The sequence below is a fragment of the Microcaecilia unicolor genome, chromosome 1 (assembly GCF_901765095.1).
Source record: "Microcaecilia unicolor chromosome 1, aMicUni1.1, whole genome shotgun sequence".
Lineage (NCBI taxonomy): Eukaryota > Metazoa > Chordata > Amphibia > Gymnophiona > Siphonopidae > Microcaecilia > Microcaecilia unicolor.
The window spans coordinates 250,698,957-250,721,882 of record NC_044031.1 but is presented as its reverse complement, the minus strand read 5'-3'; the positions used below and the strand labels follow the sequence as shown (position 1 = coordinate 250,721,882).

Genomic DNA, 22,926 nt, shown 5'->3' with positions numbered 1-22,926 from the left:
AATTAGGTAATTAAATCCCAACTAACTTAGAATAATACCTTCTTCAAGCTAAATTTAAGCCTTTTTTATATTCAGACTGAACAATTTTCCAGTTATCTTTCACTAAGTCACTTATTGATTTTCTCCAATTACATTCAAGCCTTCGATACTTGAAGCTCAAATAACTCATTAGAAAACCACGGAGATTTCAGTCTTCTTGAATTTTTAACCTCACGTTCAGGAGCTAATTCATCTAATATTCTCTGAGTTGTTAACTTCCGATTAGAAAATAAGACATCTAGATGATGATCTGGCTTTTCTAAATAAGGAATAAACTGAGAACAATAATTTATACTATCAACCTTTCCCCTTTCCAGTCTATTATTCCTTAAATAATTGCACTTATCATCAGAAATAGTAACATTTGATAAACTGATCAGGGAAAACCATTAAAAGTGGAGTACAGTCAATACATAAAATCAAGACCATTGTCTGAAAGGAATTCCAACCATTACAAGGAAAGAGAAGAAAAAGAATACAAGCTTGCTGAGCTACCGTGCCTCCGGGTCCCAGTACCTAATTCCAATCAAACTGCCAGGGCTATAAAATACTCAAAACACTAGACCAAGCAATATATATGGAAGGCTTCTTGAAAAAGATGTGCTTTCGATAACTTTTTGAAAGATATCAAAGAAGTTTCCAACTGTAAAAAGACTGGCAGCTGGTTCCACAGCATAGAACCTAGCATACTAAACATAGAATTTCACAGTGAAACCAGGGGAATTTGGTAAGGAGATGGCTCCACCAACAGGTACTGCTGTGCCGACCAAAGGGACTGAGCAGGCGCATAAGATGGCCGCTGCATAGTGGGATGGGGAATCGTTGGCTCCCAGGGCCCCCGGGTTTACCGCAGGTATTTGGCCGCGGATTGGCTTAGCATCGCTGGTCCTGTGCCTCTCTTGGTCCGGAGTGCCGTGGGAAGCCTGTTAGGCTGTGTCCAGCTGCTCGTATCGGCAAGTTACTGCTGTTTCCGTGTGCCTGCCGCCGGCCAACAGCGGTCGCCCGCTCGGGCCGTTTGTACCGTGAGCGACTGCAAGGAAGTCTTAGCTTGCCTTGCCGGTTCCGGGTACTGTGGGGAGATGGCAGCCTCTGATCCAGGCGAACTAATGTCCCTATTCCTTTGCGGTGTTGTTGCCGGGCCCGTTGGCATCCTGGGCCCCGCCTTCATTGAGTGCGGTCAGCTGTGCAGCTGAGCATTGACAATCTCCAGCTGTTGCCATTTGCCTCTGGTTCCCTCTTCTACTCTCCAGGCTGCTTACTACTGTTTCTGCATTTTGGTTGCAACAACAGGCACTCAGCCTGCCGCCCGTTCGCTCCAGACCCATTCATCAACCATTGATCGTTGCGGCTGGGCCGTTGGGCCTTTTAGAAGTGCGCCACCTGGTTGCTGCAGCCATCGTCTGGGAAGCTGGTGTGGACGGTGAAGAGCAGCTTTCAACTCCTTCTGCAGCCTGCTATTTTGACTTGGCCTGTCCGGCCGCTCTCATCTCACTCATTGCCGCTATTCAATCACAATGAGTCAAAACCTTCTCAACCGTCGGAGTTTAGCACAGGCAGCCAAAAGAGGTTCAGCCTACTCCTAGGCTTCAACATGTCACCTGAAGGCCCTCCTACCACCATATTTACGGACCATTTTTAGACTCTTTTCACCTTTCCTTATTTTTTATTTTCTCTGTTTCTTTGATTCTATCTGATTTAATTCTAATTTAATTGTAACTGTATCTCCTCTGATCTGGCAATAGCCTATGCATTGTAAGCCACTCTGAGCCTGCAAAACTGTGGGAAAAACGTGGAGTATAAATGTACATAAATAAATAAAGTGACAAAAACTGCACCAGAAAAAGTGGGGAGCTACTCTGGAGAATTTTATATATCGAAACCAGTATTTTAAAAATTATACATAACTTGACTGGTAACCAGTTAAGCTTGCAAAAGTGGAGTATCATGATCGTTCCCTTGTCCCAAATGGAGCCCTTTGTATTCTCTCTGTCTGATCCCTCTGAACAGGGAATTACAATAGTCCAGATTAGTAACAGCAAGGGCATGCATTATAATTCGCAGTGCCTCTTTATTCAATAATCGCTGAACTGAGAGAATCTGCCTCAACTGAAAGAAGCATTTATTTACTATTGCAGATGTATGGGGACCAAAGAAAGGAGTAGTGTGATCAGAAGAGCTCTTCCGTAAAGAAACAGCAGGATGAGGAATATAATTAATAAAACCTTTATTCTTCAGGACCCGACACAGCACTGTGTTCCGTGTAAAGCCTACATCAGGGGGCTGTACTCGAAATCACTCAAGGGTATATAACAATGTAATCACTGGAAAACAGTCTTGATAAAGATAACATAGTAACATAGTAGATGACGGCAGAAAAAGACCTGCACGGTCCACCCAGTCTGCCCAACAAGATAAACTCACATTTGCCATTTTTTGTGTATACCTTACCTTGATTTGTACCTGTCTTTTTCAGGGCACAGACCGTATAAGTCTGCCCAGCACTATCCCCACCTCCCAACCACCAGCCCTGGATGTGATCCAGGAATGTAGGGTCAGCTTGTAACGCACAATAGAGTATACCAAAAAGGGCGTATGGGGGCAAAATGTCTGCCCAGACTCTAACAATACACCCAGCACCTTGATCTCTGTACAGAATTTGAACCCCACAGATGGATAAAGACACTAAGTCTATAGATTGCTCAGCTCTAGAAAAAATAAAGCCTTTGTTTTTTGGCATATTAAGCTGCATCTTATTGTCTTGTAACCACTGAGCAATTCGAGAGAAATAAGAGCTCAGTGAGTATGAAATATGAACATCCCATGTATCAAAAGTGGCCAATATTTGGATATCATCTGCATATATGTAAGGGATCAATCCCAATAATTAAATAAAAGCAGCTAATGGTGACATAAAAGTGTTAGATAACATGGATGCTAGTAGGGACCACTGAGGTACTTCACTAGGAAGAGAGAAAGTCTGAGAATACTCTGTGCCCCGAAGCACCTGGTAAGTTCTGTCTTGCAAATAGGACTGAAACCACTTGAGTGCAGCCCAGTAAGAAGAAGTAGATGGTCCACCAAGTTGAAGGCTGCCAACAAATCTAGCGCTGATACCAGCATTCAGAGCTTCTCGTATATTAGTAACCATGCCCACTAGTGCCATCTCAGCACTATGACCTGTTAATGTGGATTTAATTTTCATATACATATGGACTTCTGAGGCTTTTAAACTAAGTTTGCAAGAAGAAAGAAGGCAAATATGTTTTAAACAAGATGGTTTTGATTTAAATCACTGCTCAGGGACTGCTTAAAATCATATTTTTGATTTTTAACCTACTCTGAGTTAAAGCAACTTAAAGAAAAATAAATCGTATGTTTCTTATCCCGTTAGACCAGTCCAGACTGATTGGGTTATGCCCCACAACCAGCAGATGGAGGCAGAATGTGTAGAATTTCTGGAGATGACATAACCTGCCTGAGGGGTAGTGCAGTACAGGAGCTTGCTAGTATTCTTTGAGGCTCATTTTCAAAGCACTTAGCCTCCCAAAGTTCCATAGAAACCTATGGAACTTAGCCTCCCAAAGTGCTTTGAAAATATGCCTCTTTGTCTCCAGCAGGTGTTTGCAGCTTGGACAGGTGCAGCAGGGTTGTCTTGTTTTCCTTTGGCTTCTGTCTCTGGGGTACAGATTTCAATCCGTGGCCCTTAGGTTGACAGCTTTCAGGGATTGGCGTAGGACCGTTACCCTGATAGAGTGGTTGAAGGTTCCCGCCAGAGCTTTGACCTGAAGGTCCCAGCCCTTGCAAATTGAATCATATTTGGGCAGATGGGGCCCCTGCTGGAGGTGGTAAGTAGGGGCCCTTTGGAGGTCTATCCAGATTGACCCTCCCCGTTCCCTTTCTCTCCCTCGGCTTTGTTTAGCATTTTGTCTGCTCTGGATAAAGTTGAGTTGCAATCATTTAAAGACAGAAAAAAGAAAAGCAGCTCAGCAAAGGGAGTTCAGCAACAGCAGCTTGTGCTAGTGGCCTGTTAAAATGAAGGAAACCTTCTGCAGGGGCTATGATTAGCCCTGGGCGGGAGAGGGTTCTGGCTTACCATTCCTATTCATGCAAAGGTGTCAGTGTGGCTGGAGCTGTTACGTAAATGATATGGTTGGCTTACTTTTGGGCCCATTATGAGTTGGGGATACCACAGTTAATCATGGTTCTTGCACTATCATTTCCAAGGATTTAGTGGCAGTCATGGTCACTAGTTCTCCTGGCTTCCACTAGTTGAAAGACTTGCATACCAATGGGAAAGGCAGCTATGTAAGGTTCAAGTTGCGAGCTATAAACCTTCAGCCATGTGCAGCAAGCTGGTGGGTTGAGGGAAGCCTCAGCTTCACAGTTGTGCTAAGGGGGATCCATTTTTGGCTGTCGGGGACATCAGCCAGCATGTCTAGGTAGTGTATGAGAAACTGGTGCCAGGGGATGCATGGGCTGCTTGCTTCCCCCCCAAATCCCAGCCATCTGCCTATAAAGGAAAACTATAATCGGAGGCTTGGGGCCCTTACTGCATCTTTAGTGAATAAAAAAGAGGGGAAGGTGAAGGGCAGGCAGCCCAGACATCATTTGCAATCAGTTCTGCACGCTGCTACCTTAAAATCCTTTGTGAATCTTTTATTTATTTGGTTTTTTTCAAGGATAGATAGGACTCCAAGCAGAGAACTATCATTACCTCATACAGTGCCTAGATATGCTGACTGATGACCCTGACAGCCAACAATAGATTTCCCATAGCCCAGCTGTAAAGCTGAGACTTCTTTCAGTCCAGAAGCCTGCAAGTGGACATAACCTTTAATTGTAGCCTTTCAGGGAGTTCTTGTCCAGGGCCTATCCTGGAGTTCTTCTAGGATGTAGGTGGTGGTTTTTCCTGTGGCAGAGGTTGAGCGATTGGGTGTGCTTTCAGCGAGGAACTTAATATGTTGGCCATTTGAAGGGAGTTGTCAAAGTGAGGATCCTTCCTTAACTCACTCCTTCTGCATTTGGATTTCAGTTCAGTCTGATTCTGGATGATTCACTATGGCTGATGTTTAAATCTTCAAGGCACGTGGCCCTTTAGATGTCAGGCTTTTTATCTGCTGTTTGCTTAGCTAGCCATATTTCAGGATAGTATGCCCTCTTAATTAAGAGTCCTTATTTTATTGATGCAGACTCTGTACATGTGTATCTTCTGTATATATAATGGCTTGACTAGATCAGAAGGTTTGTTGCTAGATACTCCCCTCCCTTCCCCTTTATCTTGCTCTATAGATAAGTCTATAGATGGTTTTCGTTTTATCCTTCATCAGTCTCAATTTTCTGGAATACCAAATAAACCTGTTTGTGGCATAACATCAGAGGTAGATTGCTCCATTCCATAACAGCTACCACTGAGTATGCTGTGTTTGTGCATGTATGTTATAGATCTTATAATTTTGTTTCCATGTTTGTTGATATATTGGAAGTAAATATGTAAGAAATAATTATCTTCGTTTTCTTATTTTCCACCGTATCTTCGATTTCTGGAATCCTATCAGTATGAAGCCATGAAGGATAAATCCAGAAGAAATATACAAGCTGTATGTATATATGCACGGCTGTGTTTAAAAGAAAATATGTTTGCACTTTAAAGTAGTGGGTGTACTGAGAAATATGTCTTTATTTACTAAATAAATAACAACTAGCTATGAATGTTTTCTTTGATGTGGTCTTCTACTGGCAAATCATGTCAGTTTATATCATGTTGTTGATTAAGTTCACTCACATTGCTAACATATACTAGCCAATGCAGGGCAAAAATGCATGATGACCCAGGATAGCTCTGCAGCAATCACACTTATTCTTTTCAGGCGTAGACATCTGTGTGATATGTACAGTATTAATCGTTTATTAACCACAACAGCACTAATTCTAATCGTAAATGTGTCTGAACACAGTAACCAGTTTGGAAATGGCTATGTTTTCCTACTAAGTATTTGTATCTGTTAATTTTTTTAAAACTAGTTTAAAGCATTATTTGGTTCAAGACCTATTATGTTTTAGTTTTCTTGAACCATGTAGCATTCTTGTTAAATTGAAACAGTTGAGCATCATACCCACAGCGTATTAATGCACAAGATCAGCTTTATTTATTTATTTATTGGTATTTATATCCCACTTTTGTTTTGGGAGGGCGGAGGGGTCAGTTCAATGTGGCTTAATATGTTAACAAAGATTAAGGGCCTTGTTTATTAGGGTGTGCGAGCTAAAATTAGTGCACACTAAATGCTAGACACCCATATATTCCTGTGTGTGTCTCTAGCTTTAGCTAGTGCTCCTATAGCGCAGCTTAGTAAACAGGGCCCTTAGAGTGCAAAATGCAAGATTAAAGGCCTCTTTTATCAAGTCTCGCAGTATTGCTGACTAAAGCCCATTCAAAGTGATTGGGCTTTATTGGCACTACCGCACTGGGGACTGCTAGCACGGTTTGATAAAAGAGGTCCTAAGAGATTGCCTGGTTGTAAATGGAATGAGAAAGAAAGTAACATGATTTAAAACTGTTTGTTTGACTTCCAGTGATAGAAACTTTTTAAACAGGAAAGTTTTTAAAGATTTATGGAAGGATATGTAGTTGTTTATATATCTTATTTCCTTTGGAAGTGCGTTTTAAATGTAAAAGTAAATGTTTGTCAAATATCAGTGATGATGTGCCAGAGGAATGCATTCATCCACAAGTAGGTGTGGCAATGAAAATTGAAGATCGGAACCTGACATGGTCTCTGTTTTGGCATGTTGCCCGCATTAGGAGTCTAAAATATCAGTGATGAACCAAATTTTCCAGAGATAAACTTAGAAAGTTGAATTCACTGATCTGTGTGTCTAACAAGATTCAGTTTCTCTCAGAGTTTTAACAACAGTTTCCTGAAGTTAGCCCATCTGTTGGAGTGAGCGTACCTGTGTATCTCTGCTTATCCGTATGCATAGATTTGGTTGCTGGTAATTGTTAAAGTTCTGAAGGAATGTATTATTTTATCTTAATATGAAGAGTTCCATAAATATCAGAGCAGGTTTCAAGGTGCTCATAGCAGAAATTACTAGTGGTAGTTTCTAATGTGCATTTTAGCCATAAGGAGAAGCAGCGGGACTTGTTAGTCCTTCTGGGTGTTGCCTCTGAGTTTGACACTATTCATCATGACTTCTTGTTAACTTGTTTGCAGTGTTGTTAGCTTTACTACTACTACTTATCACTTCTATAGCGCTACAAGGCATACGCAGCGCTGTACATCATACACGAAAAGACAGTCCCTGCTCAAAGAGCTCACAATCTAAGTAGGACAAACACACAGATAGAACAACTAAGAGGTAAGGGAATTAAAGAGAGGTGGGGATAAAAGGGTACAGGGCAAGTGAGTAGTGGTTAGGGGTCAAAAGCAGTGTTAAAGAGGTGGGCTTTTAGCCTGGATTTGAAAATGGCCAAAGACGGGGCTAGACGTACAGGCTCGGGAAGTCCATTCCAGGCATGAGGTGCAGCGAGATAAAAGGAATGGAGTCTGGAATTAGCAGTAGAAGAGAAGGGGACAGACAAGAGAGATTTATCCTCAGAAAAGAGTACCCGAGAGGGGGCGTAGGGAGAGACAAGAGTGGAGAGGTATTGGGGAGTGGCAAAGTGAATGCACTTCTAGGTCAATAAGAGAAGTTTGAATTGAATGCGGAAACGGATAGGGGAGCCAGTGAAGTGACTTGAGAAGAAGGCTAATGTGAGCATAGTGACTGGCGGAGATGAGTCGTGCAGCAGAGTTTTGGACTGATTGAAGAGGAGAGAGATGGCTAAGCGGGAGGCCGGTGAGAAGCAGGTTGCAATAATCTAGATGAGAGGTGATATGAGTGTGGGTAAGGGTTCTAACAGAGTGTTCAGAGAGGAATGGATGGATTTTGTTGATGTTATAGAGAAAAAAACGACAGGTTTTGGCAATCTGCTGAATGTGAGCAGAGAAGGAGAGCTTCAGTTGTTTTTAGAGTAGATGGTTCAAATAGTTAAGAATGATGATGAACCAACTTGATTAGCAGTAGGGATGGGCACCCAGAAAATGTTCATAGAGTTTCCTTTTGGAATTTTCCTCATTTCCAACAAATGTTGTTAATAGTGTGCCTGCTTCTTAAGCAGTGCGTACTATGTGCGCATGGTGTTCACTCTTTAAGGCGAGGGCACTCTATTACTGGCAGATGGCATTTGTTTCAAATGACAGCAGTGAGTTTAGGAGTCCTTCAGGGATCTGCATTATCTACACTGCAATTTAACATCTATATGCATTCACTGGCTATCATATTAACAGAGTAGGGATTTGTTTTTCATATGTATGCTGAGGATGTTCAGATCTTTCTCATTACAGAGACAACAGAGGCTCTCTTATTGTTGCAGAGCTGCATATGTTTGGTTACAGACTGGATGTGCCAGAATGGTTTAATGTTTAAGTATTGCCAAAACAGAGTTGGTATGGGTGGAGAATACAGAGGTGCCTTAGAGGTTTCATATGATGGAAGTGAAGGGAGCTGTAGTGACAAATAATAATAAAAAAAGATATGCCTGTGTATTGCCCAGCTTTTATCCTAACAGCTGAGCAAGTTAAATGCAATTACCCCTACTGAGCCTAGAGATCTTGTTTACTTTTCATTGAATTTGATTGTCCATGTCTTATGGATCGCTATCCTTTGACCTGGAATTCAAGAGATAGGACCAGACTGTAAGACAGATTTACTTGTCTACTGTGTTTGCTGCTTATGCAGCTGATGCAAATACCAATTGAATTTGTAGAACGGCATGCAGGAATTTGTGGAGTTCCATTCCTTAAGATGGGTATGAAATTTTATTTCTCAAACTTCTGAAATTTGCAAGTTAGTAGCTAGAGATGTGGTAACAAAAGTGTGATGCTTGTACAACAGAGCTTCCTAAACTGTGGGCAGGGACCCCCAAATTGGGCTGTGACCTGTTTGGGCTTTTCATAGGTGCATCAATATTCTGTATCTTTGGTGGGGGGGAAGGGGGGTCACACAATTTTATTATTTGGCTAGAGTCATGGCCACAAAAAGGATTGATGAACATTGTTGTACCCTGTTCGGACCTCAAGTAAGCTTACACTTTGATACAGCCCAGTAACAAGAAATGTTTCAAATTAATGTGTTTTAATCATGAAGTAGTAGAACTTCATATCCTTGTACATTTTTCCACATCCTTCTCTCTAAAAACTAAAACTTACATTAGAGGAGTTCGTTACAGTGATCTACACAGCATACTTTACACTTTTAACCTGAAAGAGCAATTGTAGAAATATCCAGAAACTAATTAAGAAAAAGAAACCATAAAGTGTATGTTTTCACTATCACAGCAAACCTATATTAGCTATGTTTCCAAAAAAGTACTTTAATAAGGGCCATAGTTAAATAGTACCCACTTCTGTCCATTCATAGTAGTTGAGTTGATCTGAATAGCTCTGGATGAAGAATCAAGCTGTTTCTGTTGCTGTTGTCTGAAGTGAGTTTAAAGCAAATGTCTAAACTTGCCTAAGATGTTTGGGATAAAGTAATTCAAAAGGTACAAATTGGGTGAAGGCAATAAGAAAATTTCACTATGTTTGATTGTCCCTTGAGAGACTGTCATATCCAGTTTTGGAAATTTGCTAATGCTACTGCTGTGAGACAAGAGTAGGTGTATTAAATCAAGAGGAAAAGTTAATACAGAAAATTTTGGAACTTAGTTATGCCTCAGTTTCAGAAGCATATGATAGATAAATGGTTGGGCATTGTAAATAAAAAAAAACCTTGGACTCCATTGCTCCAATAAGAGAATTTTCTACTATTAAAACAGGAATGTGGACAGTTAGCGAGACAATGGAGAAAACAAAACAGGATACTACTGAATTAAGAGTTACAGAAATGGGCAATTAAAGTATATAAATACCAGTTATTGAATGCCAAAAATATATACTATACTGATCTGGTGCCCCTGGTTTGGTTAGCGGGGATCCCGAACCCCCACCAGCTGAAGCGTTTGTCCAGGGCTGGTCTCTGGCTCTCTGCCACATTGCCTGCCCTGCTCTTCCCCTCATGTCACATGCCTGCTCGTTTTAGTGAAACTAAGCATGTGTGACACTCGCGCATGCTCAGTTTCACTAAAATGAGCATGCACGCGACGTGAGGGGAAGAGCAGGGCAGACAATGCGACTGAGAATAGCACCGGACAAATGCTTCAGCTGTTAGGGGTTGGGAACCCCCGCCAGTCAAGTTATGTGAGGCGGGGGGGGGGGGGGGAGCGGTGGCCTAAAATGTGCCCCACCCCACTTTGGGCTCTGGACCTCCTCCCCCCCCCCCCCCCCCCCCCCAACGTCGAGGTCTGGATATGCCACTGTTACCAACTGATAGTTATTTGATGATAGAAATTTAGATTATTTCTCGTAATGTATTAAAAGAGGAGAAGTAGGAGGTAGACCAAATGTGTATCCAAACAGCAGGTTTATTCTCACATAAAAAAAACTAGACATGATCCGTTTCGGCACTAACCGTGCCTGCCTCAGAAGTCAATGTCAATTATCTCAGCCACTGATGATAATAACACTTAAATGGGCTTGAGAATCCAATAATACAGTATTCAGTGAAAACTCAAGAAGGTATCATCACAGCAACAAATGCGTGTCAACCATGGACAGGTATATTTCCCACATCAATTTCAAGTAGCGGCAGACAATATGGTCTAATTTTAGATTTGATAAATTTAGAATAGGTTTCTTTTTTTACTGAAAAGATTTTCTGTTACACATTGAGCCCAATATTCAGAGCAACTTTAAGTGGGCAGGAGAGGCTTCTAAATATCTCTGACCATTCACATAAAAAGTGAGCAGGTCAGTAGTAGTACGGGGGGCGGTGTTAGGGAGGAGCCTGCGGTTATGCGGGTGCCTGCAACCACATCGCTAAGCAGCCTAATTTTTAATTATAGACCCGTGGCGAATATTCCAATTTTTGTGAAGATTTTGGAATCCATAGTGGCTGTACAAGTAAGGGATTATTTGAAATATTTTACACCCATTACAATTGGGTTTCAGAAAGGGTTCTAGCACAGGATTGTTGCTTAGTCTTTCAGTTAATGACATCAGAAGACTCTGAAGTATAGGACAACAAGCTGTTATTCTCCAGTTCGATCTTTGAGTGGCTTTTGATGATATAGATCATACTATTTTAATGAATATGTTGGATGAGATATATATAGTTGATAGGATTTCTGCCTGGCTGAAAGATTTATTGGAAAACAGATCTTATAGAGTAAAATATTAGGATCTTTTATCTGACTCATGGAGATTATCAGTGGGGACCCTCAGACTTCCCCACTGTCTCTGATTCTGTTCAACCTGATGACGAGTTTCTTAGATTAATTTTTGTCCATATTGAAAATAAATTACTAAATCTATGCAGACATCACACTTTTAATTGCACTTGAGAGTAAGATGTCAATTTCAATACTGTTCAGAATTGTATGGACGCTGTAGAGACATGGCCCTCTGCATACTGTCTAAACTAAATGCAAAAAAGACTACAATGATTTCGCTAGGCATATTGACACCACTGCTTAAAAATATTATTCTTTCTTTAAAGAGTTTTAATTTGGAGAATGAATCAGGATTGAAGGTTCTTGGTATGTTACTTAATCTGATGTTATCTTTTGATAGGCTAATTCAACAAAATTTTTGGAAGCTGAGACAATTAAGAATATGGAAATACCTTTCTTTCAATCAGTTTGTGTTAGTTGTTCAAGCTTTTATAATAAGCCATCTTGACTGTTGTAATGTTTTTTATGTGAGGTGTTCCAAATTATTATATTGGCATTTTGAAATATATCAGCAAGGCTGATAGTTCACAAAATGGGAGAGAAGAACGCCTCTTAGTTGTATTGGCTCCCTATAGAAGCGTGGATATTGTTTAAATTATGTGTGTTAATATTTAATGTCATTCAAGGTCTAGCACCAGTATCATTCATGTCTGTTGTCATTCCCTTCATCAAGGAAAGGTCTCTGCACTGAAAGTCAGTTAATACTTCATTTTCCTTCATTGTCTTAGGTGAAATAATGTGTATCTACTTTGCTACTCTCCTGTCAGTCAGCTATAATTTGGAATTCCTTGCCAAATGTGATTAGATTAGAATTGAATTATATAAGATTCAGGAAGAAATTGAAAACCTATTTATTTACTCAGTACTTAAACAACTAAATTTTGAGGGAACTTGAATTCTTTAGTTTCTTAGTTTAAATTGACTTCTCTTATTGTAATCTTCATTGAACCTAGAAAGTAATTGTGGAATATAAATATAGTTGTAATTGTAATTTCTACCTTTTTAAAATTGTTTTTGGTGCAGCAGTACAGGTTATGAATATTGAAATAGATTTGACCTATTCTGTTGAACGTTCCTAACACATTAGGGACCTCAGTAAAGATTTTTTCACTAGGCAAAGAATACAGAGAGTCATTTTTTTTAAAACAAGACCTTAAATCTGTAAACAGTTTCCAGCCATTGTAGCATAACATTTTCGGACTTGAACTTGTTGATAGTATCAGACATTAGAAAATTAATATAAAAAATATTCATTTAGAAATGTTCTGCCTACTATATAAAGCAGTGCTTCCCAAATCTTTATCAAATCTGACCCCATTTTAATATTTATAAATTCAGTTAACCCAGATACTGATGAAAACAAAATACAGACTTGCACTTCCATACTCTCTCTTTCATCTACTTCTCCTCCCCCCCCCCCCCCCCCCCCCCCACATATCCAAAATGTGAAGGCAGCAACAGTAACAGTGGTATCAAGAGTAACAACAGTCAGCACAGGGTCATTTATGATAGTGTGCACTCACTGACCTTAAGATGGATATAGGTTACAGTAGATGTTTAGAGAAAGAGGGGAGGGGCAGCCCTGTTTGTGTGACACCATATACTGATGTGATCCCCATTTGGCATCCCAACCCACAATTTGGAATCTACTGATAGGAATCTTAGTTATTCTCTTTCTTTTGTTTTTAATGGGATTTGTGCATTTGAAAACATTTGTTGTAGTGAAGGTTGAAAATGACTTTTTGAACAAAGTTTTATAAGAATTTTTATTTTATTTTATTTTTTTTTTGTTTACAGAGTGGATTTTACCACGATAAAAGAAACTATAACAGCCTTAACTATAGCAGACCAACCTCTACCTATCATACTCGGGTCTGTCGTCTTTGTGTTTTGTTTCATTGCATGCTAATAACCAACTTAATCCAACAGTTTGATTATTGTTAGTGAATTACAATCTAAGGGGCATGTTTACTAAGGTGCGTTAGCATTTTTAACATGCCTGTAAATTTAAGGTGCGTTAAACACTAACACGCCTATACATTTCTATGGGCGTGTTAGCGCATAACACGTGTACACCATTATGCTCTTTAAAAATGCTAACGCGCCCATAGCACCGCTTACTAAACATAGCCCTAACTCTTTCAATGTGTTGTAGTAAATTTGTTTTCTGTAGTCGGTAAAGCCTGATGGTAATATGAATCATCATTGCATAATATATGAATCCAGTTCCAATTTTTACTTTGGATATGCAAGCCATACACCAAATCTCTTCATGAAAAAGCATATCTCTCTAAACAGTTTTATGTATGTTCTACTAGAAAATATAAGATATATTGTGGATGTAGAATTTTAGTCTTAAGCCACTAATTCTGCATGGCCCTTACCCCTTCCTCTTCAAAGATATATTTTTAAAAATAAATTTTAATTCAGTGCTTTTAGTTCATAGCTTTGCATACCTACTCTGCTGACCACCAGCCAGTGAGATTTTCAAGATAGTCACAATTTTTATGCTTGAGAAATTTTTGCATGTAGTGGACATCTCCTCATTGTTGATATCCTGAAAACTAAACCATTACCAAGACAAGTTTTGGAAGCCCTGCTTCAATTTATCCTAGCTGGTGTGACCTTGTTTCAGATCTTAGATGACTTCTGACGTGTTAATTTCTCTTTTGCATAATTTTTCTTTGCCATATGAAATTCAAACCAGTTGCAACAAAAAAAAATGCTTGTGGTACCAATGCTATGTACATAAGAGATACTAGGGAGACAATTTGAATTTATTTTTGACTTAGTTCCACAGTTTTCAGTTACTACTACTACTATTTATTTTTGTAGTGTTACTAGACTTTTGCAGCTCTATATGCAAACACTGACTGAATAGTGTAGAGCACAGAATACAGTTATAAAAAAAAAAAAAAATCATTACATGTACCCCCATCCCCACCCAAACCTCACTAAATTATTTATTATTAAACCTAACATTACCCATATGTTCCCAACAAAGACTTGGCAGAAAACAATTTTTTCACTTCTCTTTACAATAATTAGTAAAAAAAAACATGTTTTCAGAATTTTTGAAAGGGACATAATCCTTCATATTCCTAATCTCATCAGACAGTGTGTTCCAGAGACTTGGGTCACTGCTAAAAAAGAATTAGCCATGGTTCTTAGCTAATCCTTCATATTCCTAATCTCATCAGACAGTGCCCAGTGTAACTGGGTGATTTCCGTGACGGACCTGCACTCTTGATGCATCGAGTGCCTTGGACCCGACCATGAGTCTAGCTCTTGTTCTCTCTGTCTGCAAATACAGTTGAGGACACAGAAGGTGCAGCAGGTCCAGCAAGAGAGACTTTCTGACTCCTTGAAGGCCAATCCATCGACATGGGCATCAGAAGCATCGACTTCAATGGCTGTTAAGACTTTGACAATCACTGGGAGTTCACCAGCATTGAGGAGGTCTCCACCTCTCTCGACATCGGGTGCTGAAAGTATGCTCTGGGACCGGAGGCGCGTATGGGTTTGATATCCTCATTGGCACTGATGGACTGTGATGCTGAGCATCAGCGGAAGTCCAAGAAGCATAAGCATCGGTCCTCATCGATGAACAGTGCAGGGTGCTCCAGGGCATCAGTATCACTGGTACCCAAGAACTACTGGAACCAGGAGGAGTGCTCCCCGCTTTTGGTAGAGGTGCTGGTGCGCAAGTCTCTGAGCAGCAATATACTGATACCATCCAGACTCTGTTTCAGCAACCTCCAGCTGAATCTTCTTGTCTAGGAGGTTTTTGAGTGGGCCTAAGCAGTGACCCTACTACTCTCAGAGGCCCTGCATTCATGACCTTGACAGTCAACCTCAGAAGTCCCAGCTGGCTCCCCAGAAGTCCCAGACTGGGTCCAGGAGAGCATAGTCACACTCAAAGTAACTGTCCCGGAAGGCTGAATTTATTCCAACACAGGTGGCCCCTTGTAATCTCTGACTGGTGGGTTTTTCAGATAGTCCGTCTACGCACTGCACTGGCGTCAAAGACGACCAATTGTCCACCAAGAGTATCATTCATCATCTCTCGGCACAAGCATGTATGTCTAGAGGAAATCTCTGCCCTTTTGCAGGTCAGTGCAGTTGAGCCTGTGCTACCAGAGGAAGAAGGGAAGGGATTCTATTCCAAGTACTTCCTTATGCCCAAGGACTCTGGAGGCCTTTGTCCCATCCTAAACCTAAGAGTCCTGAGTAAATTCCTGGTCAAAGAAAAGTTCAGGATGATTTCCCTGGACACCCTTCTCCCCATGATTCAGGAAAGATTAACTATGTTCTGTGGACTTGAAGCATGCCTGTACCCACATTTAGATACTTCCCAGTCTCAAGAAGTAGATTCCAAATAGAGAAACACCACTGTGAGTATGGCGTTCTGCCATTTGGCCTTGCGTCAGCTCCCAGGGTATTCACCAAGTGTCTAGCAATAGTTGCAGTGTATTTGTGTAGACTGGGAGTATATGTTTCTCTATCTGGATGATTGGCTGGTCACGAGCACGTCACATGAGGGAGTGACAGTCAATGCGCCAAACTATTCAGGTGGTGGAGTAACTAGGGTTTGTGATAAAGTACCCCAAGTCTCACCTTCTCCTGCTTCAGCAGTTTCAGTACATAGGAGCCCTGCTCAATACATTGCAGACTCAAGCTTTTCTTCCACAGGTGAGAGCAGAGACTTTGACAACACTCACCTCGCTGGTCCAAAGCAGCAAGCTAGTCATAGCTCGGCAAATATTGAAATTGGTGGGCCACATGGCCTCAACAGTGCATGTCATTCCCTTGACACGTTTCCAGTTGAGAGAGGCCCAGTGGACCCTAGCTTCCCAGTTGTCTCTTGCAGCTGGGAATCTAGCAGATGCAATCCAGATTCTTCCAGAGTTGACTCATGCCCTTCTCTGGTGGACAATTCGAACAAATTTATCTGTAGGGCTATCATTCCAAATTGCACCTCCTCAGAAAGTGCTAACAATGGATGCATCTAACGTGGGATAGGGAGCTCATGTGGATGGGCTTCACACTAAAAGGACATGGTCTGCTCATGAAACAGGTCTCCTTGATCTCCTCAAGCTGAGACCATTTGAAATGCTCTAAAGGAGATCAGCTACAGAACCAAATTATTCTCATTCAAACAGACAACCAGGTTGTAATGTTCTGTGTGAACAAGGGGTGGGGGAGGTACGGGATCCTACCTCTTGTGTCAGGAATCAGTAGGGATATGGCATTGGGCCCTCCTTCATGGGATGATCCGAGCTGCATACCTAGTAGGAAAGGAGAGCTGCTTAGTGGACAGACTGAGCAGGGTTTTGCAACTGCACTAATGGTCTCTCAACATGAGCATAGCTCACAACATCATCTGAGAGGCACCCCCTCAGTGGATCTTTTTGCCTTTCTCTTAGATTGGAGGAAGGGTCTTCTATATGTGTATCTTCCAGTACCTCTCAGAGAAGACTTTGATTAAACTAAACCGAGACTAGGGAACTATGATCCTAATCGCACCTTACTGGCCAAGGCAGATCTGGTTCCCTCTTCTTCTGGAGTTATCCTCCAAAGATCCACGGAAATTGGACTGTTTTCCGACCGTCATCATGCTGAACGAGGGGTCTCTTCTACATCGCAACCTCCAATCCCTGGCCCTCATGGCTTGGATATTGAAAGCATAGATTTTGAATCCTTAGATTTCCTGGAGGGAGTCTCCTGCATATTGCTGGCTTCCAGGAAATGCTCCACTAAGAGTTGTTACTCATGTAAGTGGAGGAGGTTTGCCATCTGCTGTGAGGGTAAGACCTTAGATCCCCTCACTTGCCCTACACAAAAACTGCTTGAATACCTCCTGCACCTCTCTGATTTGAAAACCAACTCTGTAAGTGTTCATCGAAATGCAATTAATACTTATCTCCGTGTGTGGAGGTAAGCCCATCTCTGTACAGCCTCTAGTTGTTTGCTTCATGAGAGGTTTGCTATTAACAAAGCCCCCTCTCAAACCTCCAATTGTCACAGGATCTTAACATTGTGCTCACCCAGCTGATGAAAACTCCTTTTTCTCCACTTGATTCCTTTCATCTGAAGTATTTGACCTGGAAAGTTGTGTTTTTGGTGACGGTCATTGAGCTTCATGCCCTAGTAAGTGATCCACAATAGAGTAGTTCTCTGCAAACACCCTAAGGTCCATCTTAATCGGTCTGTTGTTCTGCCAACATTTTTTGTGAAACCACATGCTCATCCTAGTGAAAGTGTACTGCATTCCTTAGATTGCAGTCAAACCTTAGCCTTGTCTCTGGAGTGGACTACAGCCCATAGACAGTCCACCCAGCTTTTTGTTTCTTTTGACCCCAGCAGGATGGGGGTAGCCATTGGCAAATGCATGGTTTCTAATTGGCTTGAAGATTGCATCTCCTCTTATGCCCAGACTGGGCTGACTCTAGAGGGTCATAGTGTCAGAACCATGGCTGTGTTGGTAGCCCACTTGAGGGCGGCCTCCATAACTGAGACGTGGCATCTGTTCATATATTCCTATCTCATTACTGCCTTGAGCAGGCTACGGTTCGTACAGGCATTCCTGAAGAATTTGGTGTCTAGAATCCAACTCCACCCCTATAGGCTGGTTTTCTTCAGTTCCAGGCTGCACCTTCACAACTAGTATGTACATATTTTCAGGTTAATTGACTTTGAGGGCTCAACATTTTGAGTCCCTATTATCCTAGCATTGTGTTTTTGGTGAGCCTGATAGCCAGGGATTCCCAGCTGTGAGAATACAACTGGTCTGCTTGTTCTTGGAGAAGGTGAAGTTACTCTAAAGGTGTTCTCCGAGGACATCAAGCCAAGTGTTCGTACATACTCTCTTACCTACCCTTGGAGTTGTGTTCTTTAGCTATTTTACATGATTCAGGGACTTGCTAGTGCGTAGGGCGGGAAGGCACCCATGCATGTTGGGACGTTGCTTGAACATTCTACATTAATCTTGCTAGTCAGCATCGACACCGGGCTCTGTCGGATGATGTCACCCAGCTGTGAGAATACTTGGCCTGCTGTCCTCGAAGAACACCTGCTAGAGGTGAGTAACTTTGTTTTACAGTAGTCCAAATGACTAAGAACTGTCATCTGGATTATAGTCCCGTTGTCTAAACTATTGAGCTAACTTTTACTTTTACCAGTCCTCCTTTACCTTTGAACAATCTGTAAATCCAATGTCAAATTGGAGGATAAAAGGACATCCCTAAAATGTTCAATTCCTGCCTCATCAGAACATTAAATCTCTGTAAAGGTTTTGTGGCCAGCTCAGGAAGCACCCATAATAATTCAGGTTTTCAATATTTAGCTTTGATTGATGTCACTACAATGTATGACATCTGCATTCATTTGCCTAAGGTCCTGTGAATTTCCTCTACAGAGTTAAGGAAATACATAAAAATAGCTTTTAATACCAAAAGACTTTTATCAGCTGAGCCAAACAACTAAAATAAGTATCATAAAGAGTAAGGATCCCTGTGGAACACCATCAGTCATGTTTGATATCCTGTTTGTATAATATTGCTTTTTTAACTCATTTATCTTGTTCTAGAACTCCTGGAAGAACTTTATCCACTGTTATTTCAGTGTAGTATCTCCTTAATCTCTTCCAGCCCTCTCCAAATCACAAATTACCTGTTTTCCCCTTCTCTCATTGAAAAATGGATTAATCCTGTTCTTTGTTTGCAAAACAGCGTCATCAGGGCCATTCTATCCATGGTACTCTGCAGCATATTATTCTATCTACCAACTAAGGTCTCCAATATATCAAATGGCGTAAATGTAAGCGCTCTGAAATTGCTTTCTGAACATCCTCATTTCTAACTTTTCCTTTACCACATTTCCAACAACAGCCTCCCTTATCTGCTCCCCACTTCCGTAATTACCTTGAACATCAAACAATAAAAATAGGTGATCTATCCATATTAGCTGTAATAACTCAATCTGAGATACCAGATTTCTGTCACACAGAGTATGTGCGACTAACAGTAAGTCTATTATATTTGTCCTTTAGAAAGTGCACTAAACCTAAAAAGAAATAAAACTTTTGCATCAACATTGGTTTCATCATCCAAGGAACACAGTATTCAGATTTTTAAATAAATTATTAGCCTTGCTCTCATATAACCTTCCTTAAGATCCTCCAGACCACCTGGGAAAAATATATCATGTGCCCTGAACGGACACTTAGTACTTCTTGGTTTTCTTGATCTCTGGACTATTTATCTGACCCTTTCATTTTTTGTTTTAAAAGTAAGGTCATGTTTGATTTTTGACTTTTGAAAAGGGTTTTGACCATATTTTGTTGTAAGCATGGTTGCCAGTTTCCTGCCTTATATTTTTCTTTCTTTCTAACACCTCATCTTAGACAATAAACTCAGGTGGTCACATAATCAGTTGCAGGCATAGAGAGCTAAATAGTGGTCCCTTTAGCTAATATCCGGCTTCTCTCTGGCTGGTAGACGATGAAGCAGTTGTAGTGAGTTTTCTTCCTGTAACTCGAGCACAGTGCCTTTATGGTACCTGAGCATGAGCTGAATTTGTCTGCTGCACCACTGCTTGTTAGAATATGAGCTTGTTTTATTCTCCGGCCACACAGTCAGGTGACTTCTACAGTTCTGTTCATTTATTATTATTATCATTATTATTTATTGCATTTGCATCCCACATTATCCCACCTATTTGCAGGTTTCAATGCTTTTTCTCTCTTTTATGTAAACAAGGCTTGAAATCATTTTTTTTCTCATAATAGTCATCATCTCTATACAGTGATCCATTGGCAACATCTAAGAATTACCGGGTTAGTATATTAGTAAATGTATGTTTTATCATTAAGATCTCATTCATTGGTTTCATTTAAAATTATAAATACTATATCTTTCTTCATAGGCTTGTAATGCTAACACTGGTTTGACACGAAGTGCCAGTTTGGTTCGTATACTGCATTTGCATGGAAAGTAGTACTATAACATAATTGGCAGTATGAATTACAGGATTTGATTTAATTAAATATGGTTATTTTTAAATAATTACTGTTGGTGGTGTTTAAGAATCTCTACACTAATAGTTGTGGGATAAAAGCGACTTGTGCCCTATAAATGTAATTCTGGTTTTATTTTTATTAGTAACTAGACACTGGTGAGAAAATCTATTTATGAAAAGAAAGTGCATTCAATTACAAATTAAATTAATATTTCCAAGAGCAATATTGGCATTATAGCTATATCTTTTAATAACTATATTTTTAACTATTGTTGTACACTGCTTTTTTGTTCCTCTGTGCAAGGCAGTTAAGCAAATTTTGTAGTAATAGTAATACTTATAACTGCATGGCAGACCTTAGTAGTTCAAGAAGTAATGTCACACGGGAGTGCTGTTTAAGAGTAATTAAATTTCTTTACTATGATTTTGGAAATTGTGTTCACTCTATTTCTCAGGCTTCTCTTTATGATGGTGATATGCATAACTCATACAGTTCCTGCAGTGTAAGTTTTATCTGTTTTCCTTTCTATTTTTTCTAAGCTATTTTATTTAACACTGTAGTTATTAAACATTCTCATATTATTTCTTTTCCTTGCCAACTTCAGCCAACCAAATACATTCATTCTTCAAGAGCAAGCTCAGTACGCAGCAGCCCTGTGGTGAGAGCTCCTTTTGCATGTTTCCACTGGTGCACTTACTTCTCTAAGCTGCAGTAATTGAATACTTGTTGAAGGCGTACAGATATGTACATGGAAGGAGATGGGGAATATTTTATGAAAAGTTTAAAAATATTTAATTTATAGAAAAACTGGAAGGAAATACTGCAAGGTTTACTATATTGCAAAGCAGAGTTAATAAAGTTGAGCATGTTTTGAAAATGTGTTTAAGAGATGACTTATTTTTTTAAGTACAAAAACACAATATTGTGCTTGGAATACCAATGGAGGAGAGCCTATCAATATAACTATAAAGTGAAATGAAGCCTCAGCTGCCGAGGAGGGTCTACAAATTGACCTCTCACTCAATATGGCATTCTATCACAGGCTTCTTCCCTAATCCTGACAAAAGAGAAACAACAGAAACAACTCCTATATTACGGAGAAAAAAACTGTTGTTCCCCAAAAAACGGGCACTTCATAAATTGAAGGAAACTCTAACTCTCTTCACAATTGGCACCCACCTTAAACTGAAAAGTCACAAGCAGTCAAAGCAGCATATACATTGAGAAAAACCACTGTGCACAGTAAAAAAGCAAAACACTTAACTGTGGAAGTTATCGCCGTCTGATCTTTAAAGTAGGGCCCATAGTTTCTGCACCCCAAATGTGAAACAGCAAAGTGTATCTACAAGCAAAAAACTGTCACACAGGTTTTTTGCTTGTGGGTACATTTTGCTGTTTCATATTTGGGGTGTGGCTTCTGGTGTTCTCTCATATATAAGTTGCTAATAAATCTGAGCAGCCTAAGGATTGACCCCAAGGTAGTTGAATAGGTTGAAAATTGATAACATACTGCTGGAAGAGTTTTGTGTAATACTGAAGTTGCAAAGACTGCCCCACTTATGCAGAATTTGACATTATTGGTAGGTAACAAAGAGGAAGGCTAGAAGCTTCGTCATATATTCATGAGGTATCAGATTCTTTGCATTGGTGGTGTTTATATTGGTTCGAGTGGACTGGAAAAAGGAGGCAGCAACATTTGGTTTAGGGCTATGCACGCAAGGATGCAACTAGCTGCAGGGTGCCAATATCTGCAGCAATTGACTGATATTTCACATCTTGTACCCACCACCGCTCTGGAGCACTAAACTCAAGCAGCCATTCAGTCTGATGATGTCACTTCCTCCCAGAGCAGGTTCGTTCTTCCAAAAGATGCTCAGTGAATTCATCAAGGGATACTGTAAGAACATGTCAAATATTCAATATCGGCAGTCCCATACAATAGTATTTGTCCTCTGTACTTTGAATTCTGAGCTCCAAGGAAGCCATTTACTATACCTTTCTTCTCTGTGTTTGTAAGTCTCTGAGTACCTTAGAGGTCCATCTACATCCTGGTTTTATTTCTCTGGAATTCTTCTTAGAAGCACTATACAGAGTTACCTTCAGAATGATCTCTTCCTGCATGAAATGAATCTTTTTGTATGGAACATAGGGAAAAAAACAATATTTAAAATTTGATGTCAAGTTATGTTTTTACAGGATTGTTCTGTGAAGGATGGTGTTGGAATGATCATGATAGTTGAACTTAATTATCAAAAATCTTAGAGGAGTCTGAAAGTTAGAGAGTTGACACTCAATTCCCTTGCACTGTTCTTGAATCTCCAACTGTAGATGATTTAATTTAAGCTTCTTGCGCCGCTAATTAGACTCTAGAATCAAGGGCTTGCCAGGGTAAGTCTGATAGCTTGGATCAGCCCAAAACAGAGAGAAGGCTGAAATGGAGCACATGGCTAAGACTCCAGATATCCTGAAAAATGTACTCAATACCTGTGTACTCTTT

General features: G+C 40.4%; 1 protein-coding gene across 7 annotated transcripts in view; it reads left to right on the top strand.

The window, feature by feature from the left end:
• LRRFIP2 (LRR binding FLII interacting protein 2) overlaps positions 1-22,926 on the top strand; it is a 245,250-nt gene that overhangs the window by 105,206 nt on the left and 117,118 nt on the right. For 4 of the 7 annotated variants that reach the window (XM_030205564.1, XM_030205571.1, XM_030205548.1 and 1 more), the window contains exons 9-14: positions 5,595-5,636; positions 13,208-13,282; positions 20,199-20,246; positions 20,336-20,377; positions 20,884-20,931; positions 21,034-21,087. The exons of the other annotated variants lie outside the window; for them this stretch is intronic. In XM_030205564.1, the coding sequence (XP_030061424.1) occupies positions 5,595-5,636; positions 13,208-13,282; positions 20,199-20,246; positions 20,336-20,377; positions 20,884-20,931; positions 21,034-21,087 (309 nt within the window). The remainder of the gene's footprint in view (positions 1-5,594; positions 5,637-13,207; positions 13,283-20,198; positions 20,247-20,335; positions 20,378-20,883; positions 20,932-21,033; positions 21,088-22,926) is intronic. 7 annotated transcript variants of the gene reach the window in all.